The 27,828-nt window shown below is 37.4% G+C and overlaps 1 protein-coding gene across 4 annotated transcripts in view; it reads right to left on the reverse strand.

Moving 5' to 3' along the window:
- The window catches only part of ABLIM2 (actin binding LIM protein family member 2), a 146,820-nt gene that overhangs the window by 76,379 nt on the left and 42,613 nt on the right, over positions 1-27,828 (reverse strand). For all 4 annotated transcript variants that reach the window (XM_084286157.1, XM_084286159.1, XM_084286158.1 and 1 more), the window contains exons 3-6: positions 18,073-18,256; positions 8,177-8,292; positions 3,692-3,818; positions 2,172-2,265 (exon numbers count right to left, since the gene is read on the reverse strand). In XM_084286157.1, the coding sequence (XP_084142283.1) occupies positions 2,172-2,265; positions 3,692-3,818; positions 8,177-8,292; positions 18,073-18,256 (521 nt within the window). The remainder of the gene's footprint in view (positions 1-2,171; positions 2,266-3,691; positions 3,819-8,176; positions 8,293-18,072; positions 18,257-27,828) is intronic.

Consider the following 27,828-nt stretch of genomic DNA (forward strand, 5'->3'; position numbering starts at 1 on the left):
AAACTGGCCAGTGACAAACACGCCCTGAGTTTGATACCAGACAGATTGAAGAGATCAGCCCCAACTTCAAGCCTTTTGAATAAATCTGTCTGCTACAGGCAAACAACAAATGACAACTGTGGTAGCAATGGACGTAGTCTCCATGTTTTTTCAAATTTGTTTGCCTAAGTCACAACTTTTAGTCTCTCTTATTCATGAAATAAGGTGTGCATACTACTTCCTTATCTGGCTGTTCTCCATTGCTGACACAAGAACTCAATGGGAATTTTCTGAGATCCCTCAGAGAGGTCCAAACGCTGGTGGAAATCCCAGGTCGGTAGAGGGCTGAGAGTCAAATCAGGGAGAGGCACCAGCAGTAACTCTCCAGCCTGTGGACTGATTACCATGTAGATATTACACTATCTGTCATCTCTTGCCCATGTAAATGTGGTGGAAATGTAAAGGAAAAACACTAGAGATATTTGAGAGGAAATGACCAGGTTTGGGAGAGTTGAAGATGCACAGCTGGAATTATCATGGCAGCAAAATACTAGGACACAGGACAGTCCAGTTTCCAGACTGTTATAACAAATCTCCAGTTACTGAGTATCAATGTACCCGTTCTAATCCATTGCCTACTTCATACTAAGTTCATCCCAGCATTCCTATTTGAAAGTGACACTGTCTGATGCTACTGTGCTTTTACAGATTGCAAAAGTCCTTTTTCTTACATATCTGCTTCCTCTTTTTAGAAGTGTTTTCAGAATCAGAATTGATATTTTCATCCACACTTAAATGCTATAGACTTCAATCAGTTGCTCCCAACCTGCACAAGTACCAAAACAATAAGTGTATCAATGCTACAGCTTTTTCACAAGAGCCACATTACAGGGGGTAGGCAGGAAGGACAGAGGAAAGGAGGTAATGCATGCACTAACCAAAAGTCAATGAATCAGTGATGGTAAAACTCGTACAACACCTTTAAAGAATTATCTTTTCTCAAGTTTATTATGGTCCATCTGCAGCAAAAACAAGGAATTCTTGTGCTGCTCAATACACTCTCACCAAGTAATTACAAGAAATGGATAAAGATGTATATGCCCACAGACTTCACAAAGCAAACTGAGCTCTGTTACTACACAGGCCACATTGTACCACATGTAATTTTTTAACCAAACTGTGGGTAAAATTCTACCAAATAAAAAGAACATTTTTGTACAGATGTTATTAGAAGTCTATTTTCTGAGATGTCTATAAAACATTTGACAATAATAATTTGAAATATTTCCCATGCACTAATCCCAGTAACACATTATGCCAACTAGTACAGACTCATTGTTTCCTTCCACTTGCCTCTCAATTCCTTCCACAGCTACTATTGTCTACCATTTGGATAATTAAGTCTGTATGACTAGCAGCTATTTCTCTGGCAGATGTCCATTGGGACTTCTCCAGGTTCTCTGAGCTGATGAAAAGAAGGAAGCAGAGATCTGGGGAACCTCTTACTAATTCCAGTACTGCTAAGGCTTAACAAGACGCAGAGAAAGGGCAGATCCAAAAAGTGGATAAAGAATAACATTGATTGGATCACCGCACACTTGGATCCAGGGCGAAATTCTATTTGAATCAAATAAATTTATTAACTTCTAACCTTTGGTCACTTACGTGGAAACCTCTTTTGGATAAAGCATAAACATGCACTTAGAACAAACAATCTCCTTGCTCAAAACAAGCAAACAAACAAAACTCCCCAACAACCAACCCTGAAACGTAGCTCATTTCTGGGTGCAAAAATAAATTTTATAAATTTTGCTCAAAAATAAAACTAATTCTAGTTTTTCAGCATCTTCATTGTAAATCTGGGGAATGTCAAGCAGAATCAAAGAGCAGAGTTTACAAAGGAATTTCACATAAGTATAAAAATATGTCTGATAACCCATTCACATCCTACTTCTTCTACCTGAATGTTCTTCAGTACCACAAACATCTATTTAGGATGTGTATTATCAAATCATTAAAAGATGAAACAGGAAACAATTATAGAAGTAATTCCTACTATTGCATAAAAACAAACAAACAAAAAAAACATTAAACCATTGAATTAACACTCATTTGTGAGCATAAGAATATGTGGAAAAGAGCAAGTCTCTTTGCATACTTTGAGATTTGTTCAAAGGACAGATTCTCCTTACCTCGAGCACTCTTCCTGTGATATACTTTTCACAATTGTCACATCTGATACCAAACTTGGCATGATAGTCTGTTTCACAATATGGAATGCCATCTCTAGGGAAGAAGGACAGGCAACACAGAGCTTTACATAGGCTTACAGGTATTCTGGAGGATTATACAGCCAAAATATGTTAACAATTACAATTTAAAAGTATGAATAATACAAATGGGAGTCTTAGCTGTTTTTTCCTAAAAAGTTGGAATCAAGGAACTTGGTCTACTTTGCTGAAATTAACCCATCTGTTAATTCTGCATTTATGTCACAGTTTTTCAAAATTTTGCATTTAGATCACTAAACAGTGGAATGAAAAATAATTGCTTTAGAAGAAACTGGAGACTGTTCTCTTGTGTGAAGTGCAAATTAAACATAGTTAAATCTGTTTGGTGCCTTGCTGCATAATATGCTAAAAGAGGCAATGATCAGGTGGGTTTATTAGCAGAGGCACAGTTTTATTGGACTTTTTCCTGGAGAAAAATAAGTATTAATTTTATAGCATATCAACTGGAATGGACTAACCTATAAGTTATCAAAATAATTAACTGAATCAGTTGAAGAAAGGATGTTTTTTTCTATTCAGTTTTGTTTTGAATTTAGCTTTTTTTTTTTAAAGAGAGGATTTCACAGTAGCTATATATTTAAAACATTTTTTTTCTTAACAAATAGAAAAAAAAATCAAAAACAAAATGTACCAAAATACAGCAGAATAATGTAGGATTTGAGATAATGCAAAACCATGTTTAGGAACACCCTTTTTTAAAATATTGTTTTCTTGGTCTCTGGTTCATGCTCCAAAATTAACTTGTATTAATCTAAACCCAGAAAATTGTTGAAAGCCAGTGGGACATTGGCTGTGAAATCCCATTACCTATGAATCTCTGGGTGCTGGTGGTTGTTAGCTGTTTAGGAAAATTTCATCATATCAACACACTTCTCTAAAGGAGAAATTAATCCCAGTTGCGTTGGCCAGTGAAAGCCCTGTATCTCGATCAGACTGATACGAGTGCTGACATGAGACTTTGTCTGTGTCTGTGTTTTGTGCTGACTCTCACTGCTGTCATCAAATTCAGTCCAAGTCTGATGGCATGAGGGTCTGGAGTAGTGCAAAAAAGTCTGACACATGCCTCTTTAATGAACATTTAGAGAATTTTTTTGCTTATGTGAAACACATGGAAACATTATTCACATTACAGAACTGCATAGAGCAAAAGCAAACAGAAAATTAAGGGCATATCTGCACAGCTTTGAAGCATACTCCACCTTTAGTATAATTGGTTTTAGTATAATTGCTTTTTTTTACCAATACTAGGCGAATGGAAAAATTCTACTTCTACTTGTTTTTCTTTAGATTGTGAATCTTTAATACCTCTAAAACCATTGATAAACACAAAGTAAAGGATATGCAACACTGAATTAATCATTTGCTATCATTGTACTGCTGAAAACAAAGGAAAATGCTTTAAGCTCCCCCACTCAACTTACTTGCTGATGTACTCTGCATTCAGTAGCTTGCCACATGTATTGCACTTAAAACAGCCCAAATGCCAGTGTTTGTCCAAGGCAACCAACGACTGCCCATTTTTTATTTCTGAACCACAGCCTCCACAATCTGCAAGAGAAAAATCCAATATGAGTGCATCACATGCTTTACATGCACAAGATCAATACACATCACTGCAGTACATGAATCCACTGCTGTCCTAGTAACAGCTTGTGCATTCTCTAAAGCTTACTACTGTGGTCCTGTTGTAATATCCTAGATGACAACAAATCATTCAACAAACAACCCTACTAACTTAGGTTTCCTAATAACTTTGGTTTTATTGCAATTTCTTTACAATCTGTTTAAAAAAATACATAAAAAGGAAATGTTGCTCATTGAAAGTATAGAAAATCAGTCCTAAATAAATAAATAAAGACCTAAAAGTTACAAGACTAAAACAAATAACTGATTCTTTTTAAAAGACTTTATTCCAGGTCTGACAGTTGGCTAATGTTTCAAAATACTTTTTGCAACTTTGGAAAAAAAGTAAGCTGAAATTCTGATGTGCAATTTCTGCAACCACGAAAAGTATACCAAAACGTAAGAGGCGTTAGAAATTCCTGAATCATAGTGACATTGGATATGCAACATGTGAAAGAGATGGCTGGCTGTAAAGACATTATTTATAGAAACTCACTTATATAAAGCTCCAAAAAGTTCTAAGAAAAATTAAAAGCAAACCATGCTGTAACTGGATAATATAGCCTAAGCTAAATCGCTTAAACAGGCTGCATGTGAAGTAGTGCTTTACTGCCCAGGAACAGTAATTGAAGATAAGACTTTTGTATTTATTTATGTATTTATTTGTTTTTAAGAAAAAAAAAAAGATGGATGCTTTTGATTGATACTGATTCTAGTATCAACAACAGAGTAATCTTTCTGATTTGTATGATCTAATCTGAAAATATATATATAGTTTTGGAGGAATTCTTCATATATACCAACAGTTTGCTAGAGAAAAGACAAAACCTGAATGACACATTAAAGAGTCAGTTAAAGATGCCAGAGGAGAAAAAAGAAACCATCTTACATGGAAGAGAAAGATACACAAAAGCATTAAAAAAAACCACCACCACCACCAAAGATTTATCTAGTTATTAAGAAAGTGCTCCAAACATAGGATCTCATTAAAAGATTTAAACAGTCCTCTTAAAAACTTTGTGATTTAAGATTCTATTTAGTTGATTACATGACCCTAATGAGACACTCTGTTAGTGCAGTTGTAAATGTTTAATTTCTGAGCACAAAACAATAAAGGATAGTTCTTATTTTCCTTTAGTGGATTTGGAATGGTTTACGGGAGTTATATCAGGTCTCTTTAATATCACTCAGTAGAGCACCAATATGTGGAAACAAGACCAGCATAAAAGTGTGTGCAGAACAGATCAGAACATTTGAGTTTTTGCTAATAAGAGAGAACATTTGGGTGTGTGCCTACATTTAGTCCCACAAGACAATAAAAACTTCAGTATCTATATTTAAACTGCAATCAGAAATTTGTTTGTGATCTCCCATGCACCAGGGGTTTATCTGGTAATCTAATTTAATCTCTCTAGTTGAAAGTTTATTTTGCAAACTTAATACAACAGCGTGTTGAGATGTCATTTGCCTTTCATATTGCTTAAGCTTGGGTGTGCAGAAATGCAGCATTCTGGGGGTGCTGTTTTCTCTGTTAAGTTCTAGATAAGTAAAAACAAATATTGTGGTTGCTATGCCAACACTGCCTATTGATGTGATGCCCTTGTCTTCCTGTCTTGGGTGTAGCATCCTTTGGTGACTCACCTAATCTCAACCAATAACTCTGCAGAACACACCAATTTGTTGCTACCTATTGATATACTTCTCCAAGTACTCTTTCAGCATCATCACTGCCACAAGGGGTTTTCACAGATAGTGTTTTATAAACTCAATAACAGAGGTAGGTAGGCATGTATATAATCATAAGAAATTCTGGGGCTTGGGCAAAAAGCAAGTATTTCACATTCTTCATTTATTCTAAATGTAATGTATAGAAGAGTTCAAAACTAAACGGGGAAGACAAAAACAGAGGATGTGGTCAGAGGGGGCTGTCATGCTGGGAGATCAGTAAGTCCTAAGACATCTCCTCAAAGCATTCTTGAGCTCAATTCAGAGATAAATAGACTAACAAATAGCATACATAGCACATATCAGAGATTCAGAGGCAAGAGTAAAACCATGTTAACAGTCGTTCAACACATATTACTCAGTCCTTTACTCAGCTTGCTTGAGGACACATGTTTTTGTGCACTACTGTTCTTTCATAAAACGAATTGTTTGTTTAAAACATGAAGTTCTTTTCCAAGAAGACTGTTATTAAAACAGGAAGATACTAATGCTATTTATTGCATTATGTAATACATAGAGAAGCTCCAGACAACCATTCTGGACTTTCAATTTTGCACTTCAACCATGATGTCATTGACACTGAGTTGTCTTTGTCACTGCTTGTTTATTCCTGAAATGCTGGCTCTAGCCTAAGGGTTAGCAAGTGATTGAAAAACAGATGTTATTACATATTTCTCTTTTACATATTGCATTATTTTCTGAATATTGTCCAAGTTCATTCTTATTCTTTTAGCTATTTGGTTAATTTCCTGCATATCATCATTTGCCAGACTTATGTATCCAGCTACTTATACACAAACACACTTACACACATTTGTGTCTGCAGTGTTTCCCCTTAATCCCTCAAAGCTCTATTTCCTACACCATTGCAAACCAATTTTCTGAGGCCCTTGAGCTTTGCAGCTTCTGGGTGCTGCATGTTACCTTGAAATCAGAAGATGTTGCCCTGCAGCAGCACTGCAGCAGCACTGCAAGATACTGGGGCACTGGAGTAAGAAAAAGACAAGAATGGACATAGCGTGGCAGATATTAAAGATATTATTGAACCACAGCTCTTACCCAATTCCACTGAAACCTGTAGAAAGATTTCCTCATTTTATAATGAGACTTAAAGCAGACCTGTATTTGAGGTTTAAATACTTGCATGTGTTTGAGGTTTTATTTGGAGAAAAGCCAAACTTTTGTTTTCAAAGGTCCTGTTTTGCCATAAAGATGTGCTTCCAGGACTCATTCTCTTTGAGGCATGGGGTTTGCTAAGGGTCTGCAGGCAAGGAGCTGTAGTAGCTGTGCACTGGGGAGGCATGGTGAAGGCAACTAGGTGAACTGGGGAAATACAGCACAGGAAGCAGCCTCTGTGACGTGTGTGTGGACAAAGAAAGAATTTAAGTACATTAAAGGATTCTGTATCATAGATAATCAAATGAACTTGTTCTGTCAGTAATCAACCAGGCAAATCATTTCCATTAAAGTCAAAGGCAGTTTTCCCATAAGAAAAAGAGACAGGTAATTAAAGGCCATATAGTATGGGTCTGCACATTCAGCCAGACAAAATGGATTAGATTCAAGGCTGAGGATGATCTGTCTCCAGAATAAGTGACAAGGGAAAGCACCTAAAAGAGACACGTATTGCCTCCTCTAAAGAGAATAGCAGTAGCAAGAAAGGAGTCAGCATAGAGTCTCACACCGCATTTACACAGCAGCTTTTGCTGACAAACAGAAAAAACGAGATGGTGAAAATTTCTGTAAAGGGAGAGCTGTGGGGAAAAAAATGGTGGGGAAAAAAAGGGGGGGGGGGAGATTTCTCCCTGAAGCGAGCTGGATTCTTTACATACAAAGATAAGCAATCTAGGTGTTTTTTCCTCAGTCATACTAAATTCAGCTTGATGTGATAGTCATTAAAAATATTTCTGTATTCATCATTTAATTAAATTGCTGTTGCTGTTTGATTACTCTTTTTGTGTGGTAGCTGCTCATGAACGAATGGGCACAGTGACAGAATTCAGAGCAGCAATGCTAATCTATGAAACCTCAGTTCAGCTGCAAAAAATGTGCTATGAAACAATCATACTTCTCTGTAGTGTATGTATCTTCTAATAGAAGTCCCCTTGATTACATTGCATACTTTAACCCTTCCTGTGCAGTATTTAGACATGCAACCGTGTCACAGATATTTCTAAATCACTCCTGGAAAACATACAAATGACTAAATCTCATGTTGGATTTTATTTTAGCTGGAGTTGGATTAAACTCTCAAAAATATTAACATCTATATTACGCCTTCTTTCAAATATTTTGATTTACTCCAGTTTTAAACTAATGTTCTGAGAGGTTCTGTGTATTATTAAGTCTACAATGGCACCATTTGTGTTTCATTTTAAAAATCAGACTTTCTCAGAAAATTGCCATGTATTTCTTCATACGACTACACTGGATTTGTTGACAGCTTCTATGCAGTGTAGTAGTAAAAAACCCAGTTACAGATTTTAGTGTAAAATTTGTTCTTTAAGCATGTGCAGGCTAGAAAGTAACAACAGAAAACAGCACAACTCCCCACTTACTTCGCAAGTTCTGTACTGGGAAAGAGCCAGTACTGCTGGAAGGGGGCAGGGAACATTTCTGGCAGATGCACTCTTTCCCATTAAAAGTTACTCGGTCACCTGCGGGGAAAGGCAGCCTAAAACAGAGGAAACAAAAGCATATGGGTTACATTCTCACACCTTTATTGAAATGAAATGTCTTTCCGTAAAGGTACTGCCTATTACTGTAGTTGATTTTTCTCTACTTGTCCGTATCTCATTCCCCATTTCTCAGACACTTGTAGGCTAAAGTATCAAAGGGACATTTGCAAATGCTGATGTTACAGCTACTTATATCAAGAGATACAAAAAGACACTGAGCACTCAAGTCCAAATTCTTGCATATATAAGAAATGTAGTATCAGCAATGGTTGGTCATTAACAGGATCAGCTATGGAATGAAAATAAAATTGGAATTACAGGGATCAAGTACCAGAAAATGCAGATGTTACTAAGAAAATGATGCCTGAGGGTGATGATTTTATTCCTTAAAGATGACAGCATTTCTCTTCCCAACTTGGATCATATAAAAGTCCTTCACTTAATCCATTTATACAGAAAGCAAATATTAGTGGACTCTCATCGGAGAAAACACATCCTTCTTATAAAAACAGAAGCATCTACATCACTTGTTTGTTCTATCCAAGAACAGCTTTCCTTACACTTAATTAAATCTTTCCTTTTTATCAGTGTCCTTAAAACAACAAGCTTTCTGCCATGAGCTTTCTTGTCCATGTACAGAAACACAGTTTTTTTTCTCTTTATAAGAGGACCAGACGGACAAATCACTATAATTCAGCAAAGGATGGTAGGGTTTAGAAGCACATTTCACTCTACTCAAAGCTCAACTAAATCCCAAGCGAGCTATCAAAATATGGCTTAAGTAGGGCATAAAAATAAGGCAGACCTTCTGCCTCCTTGTGAAATGTATCTGACCAGATTAATTCATTAACATTTAATTAAAAATCTGCATAACATTCCCCCACAGAAGCTATCAGATTTATACTAAAGAAGAGATTGTCTTTGCTACAAGACACACAGATATTTCTTGGTATGTACAAACATTATTTTGCTCTCTAAACTGTCTGAGAGTAGCTTATTTTACATTTGCGTTGCATCTAAATGAAAAAATTAAGTACTTCAAAAGAGAACAAAAGCTATGCTATCCTTTGTAAATATGGTTACTAAAATACACCTAAAACCAGCTAGATAACTGTTCAGCAATGTCATCCATTTTGGACCATGGGCAACACTTAAAAAAAATATGAGGACACATGCAGTTTAATTACTGTTTTATCTGTGGAAAGCTGGTAATGGATTTTGCTTGTCATCTGTTGATGACTTAATACTCCAAATATTTGATTCCTTCTTTCTTACTTACATTGAGCTAAGGAATAATATTTTATGGAAATAGCCTTTAAAATTGTTTTGCTCTTTTATTCAACTAAATAGTCCATGTGTGATTCTGATAGAGTCCCAAAACCATGCCAGTACAGATAAGGGAGTGCTACATTTCCACCTGTTCAACAGAATATTTTCTATGATTGATTTTACTGCATACACTGATTAGAAGAAGAAAACACTGCCACCAGTATAGCAGGCAGAGTGTGATGGAGCCAAACTACTTCAGTGAGCAGTAAGTCTGTCCCATCTTGCAGTAATGCAACAACAGCAAGCTCCTGTGTTACATATATAAAATGTTCTTTATGGGTCAATATTATTATTCACAATGGATTTTTATATTGCTTGAAGTCACAAAGCCTTCTAATATCTAGAATAAAAGAGTTTCATGAACATCACAGAACTGTTGAGGTTGGAATGGACCTCTGGAGGTCATCTGGTCCAAAGCAGAAGTTTATTCAAATGAACATAGAGTGATTTGAATAAAAATTACCCCTGATTACCCCAAAATGTCTCAACAGTGGAGTGATATAATTCAAGTGCTCTACTAGCTTTCTACTGCCAATGTGAAAGACACCATTTAATCATATGTTCATTTTAATAAGATATTACAAAACCAAGTCTAAAACCAAGCACTATTCATTCACTTTGAAAGGCACAAGGCAAGGAACTTCAACTGTTCCAGGACTGAGATCAGAGCTCGTAATAAACCTCCTACATGTTTTTAGGAAGAAATCTCACTTTGATTAGCAGATGTACGTAGATTTACCAGGACCACTTCTAATCTGCTGTAAATTAAAACCCCACAAAAAAGTAAGTTGTTCCACAGATAAAATCATGCAACTACACTGTCAAACAATTACCCCAATACCTTTTGTTCTTATGAATGTTTGAATTCCCTGGGCAGAATGTTACCATCCATTATGGTTTGCCATATTCTTTAATGGGAATAAGGCTGGGAATCAGCTAACGAGCCAATTGGACTATCATGTGAGGTCTCAATAAAACAAAACTCTTTGCAGTATTTATAATCCTAGGGATAATGATGTCATGGAAGCCATGAATAACTTACATCTTTGAAGAAGTATCGCTACTACTAAGCATTCTTGTATCTATTACATTAGGAGATGTATTCATAGGGAAAAGTTTTTTTTTTTTTTTTTTTTTTTTAATTTGCTTGACAGTAATCCAGCTGAACATAGAAGCCATCTGAAACAGATGCACCAAACCTGAAGTAAAGCAGAAGCAGGGACCAATCACTTTAAACTAATTCATCTATGTGATCTATGGCAATCTGAAAGCAAATGCAATTAAAGCTAGAAGAGACTAATAGAATAACTGACCTCCTATGGCACAAAGACACCCACAGATAGATAACACCCACAAAATATGCCAATGCTCACATGTACCACAACAAGCCACAGAGTCTAGTTCAGAGGGAAGGTGTGGGGGGCTTTATTATCCCATTTGCTTTATTTTCTGAAAGCTTAGTAACCATGCCCTTTCATTCAGAGGGGAAAGGGCAATAAATTTACTTCTGTATTAAGTTTTCCACGTTCGTAAGATACCTTGCTCTATAAAAGTTGGGAAATCCTCCTTGGAGGTTATCCCTCCAAAGGCAGATTTCTATGTCTTGCTGCTTCAGCATGGGCAGTAGGGCCTGACCAGCAACTGTCTAGTTTTCTAAACTCATAATCAAATGGTGGCATTTGCTCCACTATCTCATTCACTGGGAATCCAAAATTCATACACCATACACTTGAGAGCATTTTTGTAACATCTGACCTCTCCATTTCACAAGCAGCCCCACTCCAGGATTTCAATGCCAGTACAAGTGAAGGCATAACAGAAGGTGATAACAGACAGTTAACAAGGTTTCTGTTTCTGAGATCTTTAACTTGTGAGCAGGACTATATATAGCATTGTAGGTTAAGAGCAGCATATCTGCCTTTGAATATAATGACATGTCACAACCAGCTACTCCCTGAACATTGATAGGTATGGGTTTTAATTAGCTACACATCCCTTTAAAAAATATTCAGTGTGATTTTCACAGTTGGTTAATCTATTTTTAAGATGTGAATTAAGAGTATCTTTAAAGCAGTTCTCTGAAGTGTCTTGTAAGCTACATATTTCATGACTTATGTCCCCGTGAATTTTGTTTTATCCACCTGCCTATAATATTTGTAAAGTTTGTGATGACTGGAGATGACCAAAAAAATTATATTGTAAAACATCAAAACACCACCAGCCTAACCCAGGGTAACTGTGTGCTGACACTTAAAGGTCTGGCCTTTGTCTTGTACATGCACTCAGCATATGCAGCTGAGGGCAAGTCATTCAAACATTCTGGGCCAAATAGAAGATGTTCATTTTTTCCAGAGCAGACTGATGGCTTTCTGTTCTTTAAGTTGCTGATCTGACTGCATGGTTGAACAGTCAATTAAATTTGATATAAGAAAATTAACAGAAGCATATGATCAGGAACGTGGGGAGAGCAAAGCCATGCATTTCAGCAGCAGCCTGCAGTTACACTGGGTCAGTGTAATGCCAGAACGTAACCTGAGGACCTACAGGATCATATTGTGCTCTAATTTGTACCTGGTACATTCACATTCCTCAAGGTTGCTCCAGACGGATGAATTTGACCCAGGATGCTAAAGTCGATGAGACAAAGTGAACATTACTTGCATCTATTGTCTTCATGAAGTTCAACAAGGGCAAAAGCTAAGCTTGCACCTGGGGAAGAACAATCCTATGCATCAGTACATGCTGAGGGTTGATCAGCTGGGAAGCAGCTTAAAAAGATTTTGCATAAAAAGATGTGTCAGTCTTAGTGGACATTGTATTGAATATGAGTCAGCAGCAAAGTCCTTGTAGCAAAGAATGTCGTCCACATCCTGGGCTGCATTAGTGCAGTCAGCAGGATGAGGGAAGTGATCTTTCCTTCTGTTCATCACCTGAGAGACTGAATCTGAAGTCGTGCACCCAGTTTTGGTCTCCTCAGGAAAAGACAGACATTGATATACTGGAAGCAGGTCAGCGGAGGTGGCTAGGCCCAGAGCTGGAGTACAGGATGCACATGGAGGGGCTGAAATAGATGGAATAGTTCAGCCTTAAAATGCTCAGGGGAGATCTTACTGCTGCCGAAAATTACCTGATAGTGTGTATACGAAGCTGGAGTCAGACTCTTCTCAGAGGTACAGAGTGGAAGGACATGAGGCAGCAGACATAAGCCAGAACATGGGAAATGCCAACTCAGTATAAGGTTAAAAAAATAATACCCTGAGTGTATTCAAACACTAGAACAGGCTATCCAGAGACTGTGGAATCTCAATTTTTGGACATACTTAAAATGTGACTGGACAATGGCCTCAGCACCCTGACCAATCTGGACCAGCTTTGAGCCAGGGTCTGGACCACAGGACCTCCACAGGTCCCTTCCATGAGCCTAGGCTATTGGTACACTCCATGCATGAATCTGAAGAGCAGGTCAATAAGAGTCCTTTGTCCAGGAAGCACCTTATATTGATAAATGCATTTGTTTTACAATCAAAATCCCAAGAAGTCCAGTCTGATTTCAAAGTTTTTGTGTCAACATCCAGATGAAGAAGTCTGCTTTATGAGATGCTTTATTAAATACCCAGTGGTGCTTAAGTGGGAACAAACTCTTCCAGATTTCAGCAGCATTAAAAAAGTGAGTAATTAAAAAGGTTTAGCATATTCAAGGTTTAGCATATTCAAAGTGTGACATAATTGCTACATTCCAGAATGAACTGAATTAACTTCTAATTTTCAGTATTGTCTTAATTTCTTAAGTCATACGTATACAAAAGCCAATAAATTCTTACTAGAAATAGCAGTGTTATATAGGACTATAAACATTTTTTTTTTTTCAACAAAGTTTTCAGTTTTCTGAATTTTTATATTCAACTGCTTGGCTACAGTTAGTTATGTTCTTGAAGATAACAGTAATATAAATGGATTGAGAGAAGTTTTAGAAACAGATTTGGCACAAGCCCCTTGAAGAGTAGATAACTGTACCTCTTACCTCTACCCATATCATTCACCTCTGGGCACGTATTCTACTTCTGCCAATACATTGTTTCAAGAGAAAACTTTCTAAATTCAGATGAAACACAGAACTCGGATAGTCAAATTCTGTAAAGCAAACATGATGCTGTGTGGACATTAACCCAAAACAGTCATGCTAATTTATCACACACCTAAGTGTTAAATTGTTCCTTATTCATCTTTTACGTGTCACACATACACAAAAAAATGTTTATAACTAATTATAAGAATTGTGAAAGTTTAGGGATGACGATTACATACACTTATCCAACTGGGTGAATAAATAACTCCTATCCCAAACTTATTTAATTATATTAACCCATATTACCAAAACCTAGACTGATGCCCTATGCACACATAGCATGTCAGTATCACTGAAATCCAACACAGTGTCTATGTATAGTTTAAGCATATCTTACATATGATTAATATATCTATATAACTTATTATCACATTAAGATTTCTCATGAAAATTCCATTTTAAAAAGTATTTTTTTTATCATCACAGGTAATGATTTCCCATTGCTTTTTGAACACTATTTCCTGGCCTTCCACATTGTACACAAGCTGCTCCTGTCAGCCATGAAGTTTTGTGTCTGATCACCATATAAGAATTATGAGAACAATTTTAATAAAACTGAGCTCCTCTTGATAGAGATAGCCTTAATTATCTCCCTCTTTTTATTTTGCTTTTACAGATATGAGACCTTTCAGAGGAGATGTCTCTGGCAGCCCTCAGAAGGACACAGCCACTTCCAGTTAATGAACAGGACTGCTTACCCCCTTCCTGGGAGTTCAGAGTAAGAAGTTGATCTGCAATGTTTTTCAATCTACATTGTCATTCTAGGCTTTCCTGGTTTTAGGCAATATCATCACAATACATGACAGCTGCAAATAGTTACACTCAGCATTTGGAGAAGGAGCTAAGCCCTCAAACTATGCCAGCAGAGCAAACACGCAAATCAAACCTGAATTTGTTTAGGATCAATGCAAGATAGAGAGAAAAAATCACATAGGACACTAGGTTATGTTGTATTTTTAACAGTCAGTTTTTCTCATTGATAATGAATTTTTTTCACTTCAAATTTTGGCAGCTGAGGGAACAAGAACATCCAAGTCCCAATGGATGCCTCAGGGAAGATTTGGGTTTCTGACACAAGCTTTTTCACAGAGCAGTGCAGCAGCTTATCAACACAGTGCAGATGGCAAGAGGGAATACAGCTCTTTTGTGTGACACTGGGTCACATAGCATTCAAAAGTAGTAATGTCAATAGCTCCAGAAACTGATTGGAGCTATGTTATTTGCATTTTCCCCACTGCTCCAGCTAGCTGTGTGTACATTACATTTTCTCACTGATTTTACCATCTGAAGCCAGACACACTTCCTACCAGTTTCTGTTCAAATCAAGAGATTCTGTGAAAACAAGAAAAAAAAAAAATAGCTAGTGTCACTGGTTTACTACTCAATGCAGGAACAGTTTCTTCACCAGCTACAGAAATGTAGGTTACAAAAGTGCTCATTTAAAGTCCTTAACAATCCTGCAATATGCTGAAGACCCTTCTCATAAGTACCAAGTGCCTTCTGCTGTCAACGTTTTCTTTTGCAGCTGAAGTTGGTAAGAGCCATGCTTGGTTTCCATTAGAGCAGGAAGGGCAGCCACCACTGTTCTAGAAGTCAGACTTCTAAGAAAGAGCCCACATTAAAGTCCAGCTGCAATAGGCAATGTCAGACACAATTTGTGTGATCAGCCAGCTGCCTAAGATGGTGTGCTTTTGGTCCATTATTTAACGTTTCTGCCCATCTGTAATAAATAAGGACACAAATGGTACTCCAGACCCTTTCCTCTAAAGAAAAGGCCAAGGAAATGTGCTTTGCAATTTTGTACCCCTAATCAAATGTCTCTGGGGCTTCCCACCCCTTTTTTTTTTTTTTAATTTAATGATTTATTTTTATTTATTTAATGAAAAACACAAACACACAAAACATAACCTAACTCTATGTGAGCTTAAACCACATGTATTTACAGTCTACCCACCTGAATTTTGCTGAGGATACCACTCAATAAAATAAATGCTGATGATGTTTAGATCAGACACTCTTTCCCATAAAAAACATGAATTACGTTTGGCTTACAAAGACTAGCATAATTGAAGCAAGGCTGATTTAAAGCAGTTAAGAACCTGGTCTGGTGTTTTTAATATAAACGGATGATAGTATTCTTCTGTTGATCTACACCACAAGTCAGTGTTACAACCCCCCTAGGAGGCACAAATTGAATCCTGCAAGTCAGCTGGACATTAATTGGCTCTGATGAAGACAATATGAATTTGTGTGTCCTTCTAAGGAAAGCAACAGAAGCATATCTGTGTCTTTCTAATGAAGGTTTAGACAGCAGCAATTAGAAAATTTATCAGTACAACAGCTTTTAATCCAATAATTTAGTTATACATGAAAGTTAGGGAACATCTCTGATTTTTTTTTATTTATTTTTTTTAATATGAAATAATATTGTATCAGCAACTTTATGTTTAAAGTTGTAACCTAGGTTTGGCATGTCTTCACTACCTGTGATATTTGTAGCATTTTCCTGTGAGTATCTTCTCTGTATTGCAATTCAGCTCACCTGAAATGTTAGGTACTTAACTAATTTAGTCATATGGAAGCTTGTTCTGAATTTCCAGGGAAAGGAGACAAATTCTACCACAAAGCTCCCTACTATCAGCTGAAGGACTGACTAAATACAGCAAGAGGTTAGTTTAGCAACAGCCTGACTGAAACCTGTGTGATTTAACAAGTTTCTAAGTACAGTAACACACAGGCACATAAATTAGGCCCCAGTGATAAGCCCTAGTCTTATCACTGAGGATGAGACTGTGAGGATGAGACGATGAGGATGAGGAAGCTGAGGATGTCACCACACTTAGCAGGAAAGTAGAATCGATGTGTTTTTATTCTCCTCTTAGCTGAAGAAGTACCTCACTGTACAAGAAGGTACTACTGCTAAGAAAGGTACCAAGAATTACCTGTGCTGCTTTGCAGATGAGCTGTAATACTGACAAGCTGCAGGTAGAGCACGTGCAGTCAGCTTTTAACTCATGAGTGTCACAAATAACCATGTAAATCATTCTACCTCCTATTAAATATACACGTGTATTTAGACTTATTTGTTATCTTCTCTCCTCATGTTTGTTTAAACTATACAAAAGGAAAAATCTCCTGCTAATCATGGCAAAACCTGAACAGACATAATTTAATCTAACAAAGGCCTGTCAGTCTTGGAGACTTCCCCTTAATGTGGCTATTTAATTATTTCTGCAATTGATATATTCAGGCTACACAGACATCCTGCCACGAAGCATGGCTGTTCTGGAATTTGAAGCAAGTCCTGTTTCTGTATGAGCACAGGAGGACGTCAGAGCTGCACAATTATCTGGACATGGCATGGCATCTATAATGTGATGCCTCAGTGCCCCGTTACTCACAGCAACAAAGCCTGTGCTTTCTCTTTGAATGCAGAATTGCTTTATTGTGTTGGTACAGGCTCCAGTTTAGACTGATAAATTATTAGAGCATTTGCATTTACTTCAAACTGTTGCAACAATGGTGCGTTTCCTAAAGATGTAGTGTACATAAAGTTTCTTCCAGAAGTCTTCAACAGATGTTTGTGCTATTTCCACAGACGAGGGTTAAGATATGGTTCCAATAAACATCAATATTTTACTGCAGAGGCTGCAAACATTGCCACCAACACTGGGTCACAACATGACATGTGCATGCACAGGAAATTATCCCAGTGAACTCCACCACGCTGCTCAGGGAGGGGACAACCTGTATGCTGTGTCACTTGTCACCTATGCTCCTGTGGGAGAATCTTGGTGAAATCCAACACATACCTCAGTGTCTGTGAGACTGGGACCTTTCTGTCCTATTTTAAATGACTACTGTAGTTTCTGGGAAGCAGCACTGTGATATTTCAATTTAAGTCTATTCGTACTGTATACATTTGGCTTGCCTCAGACTCAGTCAATGGTTTCTGAATCCTGTGTAACTTCAGTCAACAGAATACAAAAGACACCAGAGAAATAAGACAATATTTGGGGGAAAATGATTGACTGTAGATGCAGTGGCAGTTTCTGAAGTACCTTGAAAGCCTCATATATAAAACACCATAAAATAGAGAAAGCATTAAAAAACAAATGATGTACTCACAATTTGGATGTACTTTTTTGATGTACTCAAAATCTGCTATTTTTAAGGAGTAGATAATAGAAAACAGATTTTATATATCTCTATCTATCTATCTATCTATATATATACACATACATGTTACAAGTTTGAATGCCTGGCATTGGTCCTTCAAAATCTATTTTTTAAATGAAATACAACTTGAGAGAACACATACCTGCACACAGCACACACAAAACAGTCTGGGTGATATGTTTTGCCCAGTGCTGAGACCACTTCTCCCTCAATGAACTCATCGCAACTGAAGCACCGTGTACCATAAAGTCTCTGGTAGTCCAAAGTACAGATGTAGTCTCCCTGTCTCACAAAAAATCCTCCTTGAGCCAGGTCACATCCACAAGCTGCAGGAAGAAAAAAAAAAGACAGACTCAGAAGGCTGAAAAATGAAAGCTCTCTTTTAAAGATGATTAGTAGGGTTCCTCGTGGAGTATTTTGGCAGTTCAATACATGGGCTTATGGTCACAGAACAGTTTGGCATCTGAAAAGCACTGCTTTTGTAGTAAATTACATCAGTGATGCATTTTGTACACCAATAGTTCAGATTTATTACTTGTAAAAATACTAACATCAGTGCAGATGCTGCTAGTACAGAGTTAAGTCTTTAATAGTCAGGTACAGGGCTGGCATAAACAATACTCACAGTTATATTTAATAGGTTAAAGGAAATGCATAAAGGATGTAAACCTTCATAATCCAAAGCACCTATGTTACAATTAAATGTCTCTGATTTTACTCTACAATCGCTTGATATTCTTCCTGGATAATAGATAAATGGAGAAGATAAAATACTTCTCCCCCTAAACTCGGGGTTTGGTGTGCATGGCAACTTCTGTAAACTTCTGTTACAGTTTACAAAATCTTTTAAAATAGATCTTAGGTTTACCTGATAAACGTCACACACCAAGCATGAGTAGAAGAGATCTCCAGAACCATCTGCTCCTGGCAAAAGTAGAGTTTTTAATCCTATCTGTTGATCTATAGTTTTAAAGCTGAAGCTGGAGGAAAGGGTTAAAGTGGATTAACCAAATATTTGTGAGAGTTTTCAAGAGGCTTTCTATATTGCACCAGGCCTTGTGCTAGGCTGGCATTTTGAGATTATAAAATAGGAAAAGAGAGAGACAACAGACGCTCTCTCTCTCTTCTGTGTGGCTGAAGTCACACAGAGGTAGACAGAGATGCAGGAGATGATCTTCATCCATACTGACCCAGATCCTTGAAAACCTATCAAACTGATTTACAACAACTGAAATTGAAAACGGTGATTCTGCACTGCACTTCTCTTATTCTAAGTCACAGCATAAAACATGTTAATACGGTCTTCTGCTCCTGGGGATGTGCATGTTGGGAAGTGCTTCCAGCAGCAAACCGTGCTTACAGTCAAATGAGTCTGAGATGTGTAGCAGAGCAGACTGTGACAGTGTCACTACATGGATGCAGCATGCAGATGAGTGGAAATGTTGCTTATCACATTTGGGTTCCATGTACTACATGCCGCAAAGATTTTCTGTGTCTCTGTCCCAAAACTGCGGGAGTACTTAAATGTCAAAAATGTTCCCGAGTAAGATTCCTGCTTAGGTACCAGAGTCCACAGACAATGTTATTTAAAAGTAAAGCTCCCTTTTCACACCAAGACCTGATTGCATCATGGCCAGAATCAGATGTTTTGTATGTAAACAGTGAGAAACGAGTCCAGTAAGCATGCTTGAGGCACAGAGTAACCGAGTAACATACCCACAACACAGAAAATCCTAGAAAGCATAGGATCCTGTTGTTTTCATTCAAAACCATATCCAGTCATGTTTTATTTATTTATTTATTTAATTGATTATATTTTTTTTTATCATCTTGCTTAATAGCTAGAGACTGTGCCACAAGAGGCCTGGACTCAAGGCCCTCTTTAAAGTCTGAGTGGGCATCTAAATTTCATTCTTCCTCCCTGGAGATGTCCCTAACCGCTACATGACAGAAAACAACAATCATGCTGAAAACGTATTAGTATATGAATAAGAACCAAAGAACCTGGGTTAATTAATCTTCTTAATTAACCTTTCTTTGGCTTATAGACCAAAATAATTCCAGTTATATTGTATTATATAACAACAACAACAATAGGTTAGATGATTCATATTGCAGTAGTACATTGTTCGTGTGCCTTACTTCACAGGCTTAAGATATATGCATTAACATTTTTCTTCCTCACCATTAGCCTTTGGTCTAATTTTTAGTAATGACACACTTTTTGTACAAACTCTTCACAAGACTTGCTAAGTGTTACGGGTTTCTTTGTTGATGTATTTTGCCCAGGTATGTACTGGTGTGACAAAAACACAAATCAGCTATGGATTTAAGATGAGGATGAGCAGCACGCTGAAATGATATTAATGATGTGATAGCTCTAAATTGTATTATATAGTGATTAAGCTTGCTGAGTGGGTCATAAATAAAGAAAATTAAAGGACATAATTATGTTTTTGAAAGGAGCAGGGAGAGGTTGCTTCCCTATTGAGTACTTCTTTATGCCAGCGGTGGCATATCTTTCTACAGTGCAACTGGAAAAAGCCACCAAGAACTGTTTTGGGCAAGATTATATCATAAGATTGCTAGTTACTATAGCCATCTGAACTATGAAGACAAGATTTCAGCATAAACAGAGATGCTTTGGCAAAAAGTAAAGACAGATTTTATACAAAATCATACGAAATGCACAATGAAGAAGCAGCTGTCTGGAGAATGAGGTGGATGTTTGTAACGCTCCACACAGCTTTAACTGCCCATTGCACCTTCACCCTCACCAGGTGAGCAGCACCCCTCAGGCCTCTACTGCAGCCACTCACAGACCAAGCTTGGCAGGAGATGCAGGACAGGAACTGACTTACACATTTTTGCCTGCACCATCTAAAAGCAACTTGGAGCTTGGCATCCAAAAAAAGGAGATGATGAGGAGATTCTGATGTACTCATAAATCATCTGTCACTACTCTGTCTTGCACTCTTACCATTACTCACTTGCTACTCACTTGTTTGTGCAGAAAACACAAACAAACCAACGTTTGCCTTGCTAACATGGGTCACAACAGGCTCTGTCATGACAGCCTTGCCACTATCATTAGATGGGACTCTGTCTCACCCTGAAACTATTTGCCTTTCCTATCACTGCCACAGAGGTTAAAATTACCTTGGCATGTTGGGTATTACTCCACATCCCTTTGCACTAATGCAAAGGAGAGGATCATGATAGTAAGGGGGGCTGGATGTCTTGAGATGTGGAGCAGGGATTTATTTTCAGGACACAAAGTGAAATGTCTTCCGTGCAAACATAAACAACAAAAATCCTTTCTGAGTGCCAGAAGGAAAGAAAAAACTTGCAAATACTGGCAATCAGAGAACTACAAGTCATTAATGCTTTAGATGCACTGTGCCAAGTAGGTCCCACAGAGCTAGTGAGTATTGGAGGCACTATAGCTTGTGAGACCTCATCTAGCACATAGGGTATAAATTGCTCAGCTATTTTCACAAAAGACTGATTCACACCAGAGCAGGTGTAAGGATGGCTATCAGGATGACATGAAAAAAAGAAAGCCTATTTTAATAGAAAGGCAGAACTTAGCTTGTTTAGCCTACCAAAACAAAATCTAGCAAAACCCTAGAAAAAAACTAATATCTAAACATAAAACCAAGGTTGAAACAGATTGAGTTTAAAGAAAAGATTAAGAGGTATTTACACCCAGTGAGAATGTTGCCACAAGAACAAGGGAGGAAATTAATAGAAGTGTTTCTAACCATCACAGGAAAGTGGTTTTGGAACAGCAAACCAGTAAGTATGGAAGAAAAAAAAAAAGGAAAAAAAAAAAGGAAAAAAGGCCTCAGATCTCTACAGCTTTGGTATTAAGTCTGAGCAATATTAAAAAGGGATTATGAGGTGTGATTGATTGAAATGTTAGCTTAAAGAGACTATTTTTAAGGGTAAGAAATATCACAGAATAATAAAAAGCATGAAGTGTGAGATGAATTAGGAGGTAATTATAAATACATATATTTATAAATCTATATATATTAAATATCTTGGGGATTGTGTACCTTATTATATATTATATCCAATATATTCATGGAATACACATATCAACATTTTAAAATACATTCCTTTCATTTAATGCTTTTTCTTAATTAAGCAGATGCATCTGTCACCCTCCATAAATCAGCACTTAATGAATGTTATAATATAAGAAAAACCTGAACAGCTTTATTCAACTGTTCCCCAATAATGACAAAATGTCAAGTTCTTGAATGCTATGCTTACAATGGAAAGTGCATAGGAAGTGATAATACTAGTTTCTGTGTAATACAGTAGTAGAAATACACTGACATAAATAGGTTATAGCAAAAATTTATTTGGAACCAATTAGATCTGTAACAAATTGAATTGCCACTACTAGCCAAGATACGTATTTTTCTTTGGAGATTTGATAACCTCTTCCACTCAGCAAGGCTATTACCTCATCAGTGCACATCAGTGCAACTAATGATTCGGTTTATTACACTAACATTTTTATGGAAGAGTATTATAACTTCCTTGAATATTTGTTTTATAAACTCAGCTGTTTTTATGTCAGTAAAAACACAGTTTGTGAAGATTCCGTCTGAAGCAATCTTACAGGTGCTATACTAAAGATTTTTTTTTTTTTTTTTTATTTTTGCTTTTAGATGAAAAAAGGCTTTTCAGGCAAAAACGTCAGGTACGTTGTAAGATACTAAATCACAGAAAAAAAGCTGGAAGGAAAAGTTTTAAAACAGGCTTAGCCATCACACAGCAGTTTTCTTTCTGTACCAATAACATCACTTTTAATATTTTTTTTCAGTGTCTTATCATTCTAAGAAATTTAAAATAATTTTTAATAGATATTTATTGATGCCACATTTGTTCCCCTAATCTCAATTCTTGACAATGGTCATAAGTACTTCTAGGAGTTTCCTCTAAACTGATTAGCTATAAGCAAAACAGCTATGCAAGAAAGTCTATTAGTATATATATATATATAATTTTTATTTATTTATTTATTTTACACAGAAAACTAAGCAGAATGAGCTTTTGGCCCTTCCTTTGTATCTTTCCTTAGTATCTTATTTTAGCATGTGTCCATAACAGACACCACTTATGTGAGAGACAGAGGTCTCTCTGCAAAATCAAGATTTATTCATGAATGGGGAAAAATGTAGCTCATGAGTGACTTTGGGGCACAGGACAGAGTCACCGTGGTTATGCCCTCCTGCTCACCCCCTGATCCAGCAGCGTGGGTGAAGTTCCACAACCCTCCTCTGCTCCTGGCACATTGCTCCCCCACCTACTATGCTGTGCCACCTATAGCCCAAGCCATGAGCCCTCACATCGAGCCTGCACTCTTTGAACCATTTGATATGTTTTAACTTGATACCTAGCTGAGCAGAGGACAATACTAGGAATCCGATTAAATGCTGGCTTGAATATTAAAAGAAGTCCCAGTTTACAGCTGAGAGGAGGAGATCTGAAAAACAGACCCACAGTCTCTACCTTAGGTGAGATGCTGCCCCCTTTCCTACTGAAGATGTGGGCAGAGACACACTGCCCAGCTGAGATGGTCCTGCACACCTGCAGAAACAAGAAATCAGGGAAAGGAAACCTGAAGAATGCCTGGGGAGCACGTCTGAAGGCATTCACCAGACCTCACTCTTTTAGGATAGGAAATCAGCGTTATGTCACAGATCCACTCCTACCCAACACTTGTCACCCGAAATGAATATCTGGAGGTAGGGTTATTTAAAACCTAGAAACAGCTTCCCACTACTACCGAAGTTCTTCTTACTGAAACAAGGAAAACATTGCAAATATAGCACTTGTGATAATAAAGAGACAGTGACACTGAGAAACTAAGCTGCTTGTCTTGGCACCACCCTGCACAGCCAGGCAATGCCCCACACTGAATGGCTTTAGGAGCGATTTTCAAGCAGTGAATAGACAAGTGTTTGTGTCCTCCTACGGTATATGGCAGCAAACCAGTACCAGCATGGTGGGGGACTCAAGAGGAAGGTAGCTGCACTGTTTCTGAACAGGGTACCTCAGGATGGTTTCTCCCACAGCTTGGTATTTCCACTCATGGAGATGATTTCCAGTTACCTGACACCAAAATACCTCCTATGGATATGAGGGGTTCCTCTACTTACTAGAAAAAGGTGATTTTTTTCCCCAGCCTGGTCTCTGTAACAGCTCCTGGAGTACCGTCATTTATGCCATGTGATTTCACAGTCTAACTCCATAAATTTTAAGGGTGGTTCATCACATAAGGCCTACAGCCTATAAAGATAAATAATAGCAATTAATTAGGGGACTTTAAGCACACTGCTAGCCCTGTTATTCCATCAGTATTCCATTTGCACTGTACGAATATAGAACAGTCCTCTATTTTCCTTGCTTTCAAATGAGACTAGTGAAAGAAGATTAATTTTTCGGCTGTGTGCAGGGCCTGAAAATCAGCTGTGTCATGAGAGGCTCAGAGGATGCTGCAGTTGCTGTGCTACAGCAGGCTGTAACAGTAAAATGCGCTGGTCCTCTTGTCATCCAGGCAGTGCTGTTTTGCTTTCAGCCTGCCAAACAAGCAAGCATTTTGCTTATCAACCTGAAAATGCATGTATGAAGTTTTTTTGTTGCTGTTGTTGTTTTTTGTTTTTTTTTTTTGTTTTTTTTTTTTTTAAATTGTTCCCTCTCCCATTTGTTCCCTGATGCAAGCAACTAGGCATGAAAACAAGATAGGAGAGAGATGCATAGTCCCTGAAAATAAAAAGAAGAAAAACACAACCATAATGTTACAGGCTAAACAAAGAAAAAAATATCTGCTTTCCCAACAGCTAAATGGAAATTTTCTTCCTCAGCACTGCAGTTTTAGTCCGTTTCTAGCATTTTCTTCCATCTCTGAGGTGGATCCTGTTGGCCAACTAAGATCTCAAGAATAAAATGCTAAGTATACTGCTAACATAGTTCTCTTCTGGCAGAAATATATCACTGATGCAGCCTGGGATCTCATCCTCCAAAAGCCCATTATTATTTCTGGAGCATTTCTCATGGCCACTATGCCTGTGAGAAACAACAACAATCACCTGGCAAGCTTCCACTGCTACAATTTTAACTTAACTTCAAATTAATTGCAAGTCAGTTTGAAGTGGTCTAAACCAATTACCAGAAGATAACTGTCCATACTGCTCTTTCTGCTCTGTGTTTTGGTGCTGATGAGTCCTGGTAAACTTCTCACAGAAGTTTTGGAGAAGTCTTCTGCCTCATAATATCTGAAATACCTGTAATCTCATCTCATTTTCTTACAGCCTGTTGCAAACAAAAGAAGGAGCATGCAGCATCAGAAAAGGTGTGCTGGACCCTTCCTCAGCTTCCAAACAGGAACACATAAGCAGGCAGCTCTAGCAGGGTGCAACCAGAACAGCTTTCTGGAGCAGATAAGACACAGAGAACTGTGGGAATATACCTTATCCATCTTACAACATTTCACCTTACACATGTAGCACTGATAACAGTCTAGCTCTCAAGCTAGACTGGCTATTGTACATACTTTAGTGCAGGAAAACTAGAGATTCTGAGTGATCTTACCAGACTGATGAAATATTAAAGACTCAGTTGCCTTAATTAAAGTGAATAGTTTGGGGAGCTTTTTGTGCATTATGTAACTTGACTCCTATAATTTATTGGAACTACATATCTAATAATGTTTGCATTAGTACATGTCCATTTTTCATTTTCCTCTTGTAATGCAGAATTTCCCAATAGCTTAAAAACAGCATAACAGCCCTGCAAAAGCTCTCACATAATGTTACTATATATATGGCTCTTCCTAGATACCACAACTTCCCCAAAATCTAGAAAAATTGTCTGTATTGATTTATTATTTTAAGGAATCAATCTGATTATTTTTAATTTACAAGCAAGCTGGAGAAACTTAAGAAACAGAATAATGTGTTTTCAGCCACTGTCAACCTTCTAACACCTTTGACATTTCTGACAAAATACTGCTGTCATTTGCCAGACTACTTAAGATATTGTGTCTCTCTTAAAAAATAAAATAAAACCATGTAAAGCGAAAACATTAAATATTTTCTATTTATTTATTTATTTATTTTTTGTAATGATGCTTTGGGTGCCCATTACAGGTTTGCAAATTAAATAGTTTTTCATCTGACTACATACCGATATGGCAGATGGTCTGGTGTTAATGAGTCGCAGAAAGCGGGAGGTGCAATAACAGTACTGTGGCAGTGATGAATTTAATGCAACAGCTCTGGGTCTCTGTGCAGACCTCACATCACCTTGGCACACTGAAATGCCCAGTAACTACCCCAGCGTGGTGTCTGTATCCTTGTTGTACCTCTATGTGAAAGGGCATGGTATACAATCCCCCTCCACAGAGGCAACTTTGCACTGACTTCTTTTGCGTGGGTAAAAACTTCACCCAGAGAAGAGAACTTCAGCAATTGAAAAGAATTACAGGCTTTTCATAGAGGTGACACTATCTAATGTGGGCTGAAGTTATGTATGCTCAAAATTGCCTTATTGAAATAATAACTTTACTGCCTGCAAAGTTTGTTTCCATCTAACATTTCATTTAATGAACATCAAGCATCATTTTAAAATGCATTCAGTTCTGTCTTATGCACATGGCTGTATGTGTGGTTTGGATCATCCCCCAGAAGTTTCAGCAGTAACTTCTTTAAAAATCCATGTTTTCAACAAGCACTTCACTTTCAAGTATAACCGCTCCATCTTTGGACTAGAAGGATGGGGTTAAGGCTAAAAGTAAGGCAATGGAAGGACTAAAGAAAAAATGTATTAGTAAGAAAATATTGGGTGGTATCCTAGGTGTAAAGACTAGAGTGAGCAGGTACAGTGTTACTATGCCCTGAAAAAACTAAGGCCCCACACACTGTGTCTTTAAATGAAATCAATCAAGTGGGAAACCAGAAATAACAAAAGCATGGATTCCTGTGTTTGATGGTTTGATAAGCTCTATTTAAATATTAGTAAAATATTCCTTTTCCAGCACTTGCAACCATGATACTTGTAACTCTGTCCCTTTCACCAAATTTTACTAATATTATGTAAATTAATGAACGATACTTTAAAAAAAAATCATCATGCAGATGAAATATATGCCTTGAAGCAAAGCTTTCACTAAAGCATTGATGTGGTTGTTATACCACCAAGACTTGAGGGGCTTCAGTATGTTGGATATTAGGAAGAACTTCTTTACCAAAAGGGTTGTTAGGCATTAGAATGGACTGCTTAGGGAAGTGGCTGAGTCACCATCCCTGGAGGTCTTTAAAAGATGTTTAGATGTAGAGCTTAGGGATATCATTTAGTGGAGGTCTTGTTAATGTTAGGTCAGAGGTTGGACTAGGTGATCTTGGAGGTCTCTTCCAACCTAGGTGATTCTGTGATTAACTTAACTTTTTTTTTTTTTTTTTTTTAATACTTAATAAAAGCAAGCTTTAATTATTAAGTTGCTTTTAGAAAGCTAGTGATTAGTGATTTCTAGCATTTAAAAATCTCAAACCTCAACACAACCACTGCCCACTGCAGTAGATCATTTGTACATTGGCAGAAGTGATTTTTTTCAGTGATAGAAAATGTAAAGTTAGCATGACATTCCTAAATCAGCCCTACACCAAACGTACTGTCAAAGAAAAACTTTGTCATTATTGTGTCAAAAGTGTTTTTTTTTTCCCCCTATTATACTGAGTTAGTGTGAGATTGCAAGATCCTAAAGGACTTCGGAAGTGATGGGCATGTTGCTGAGAGTGCCTGATGAACAAGAGCCACCACGTTTCAACCCAGTGCCTGAGATACCACACATGCCACCAACCCCCACTGCTTTGCCAAAAGC

The sequence above is a fragment of the Netta rufina genome (assembly GCF_964035555.1).
Source record: "Netta rufina genome assembly, chromosome: 4".
Lineage (NCBI taxonomy): Eukaryota > Metazoa > Chordata > Aves > Anseriformes > Anatidae > Netta > Netta rufina.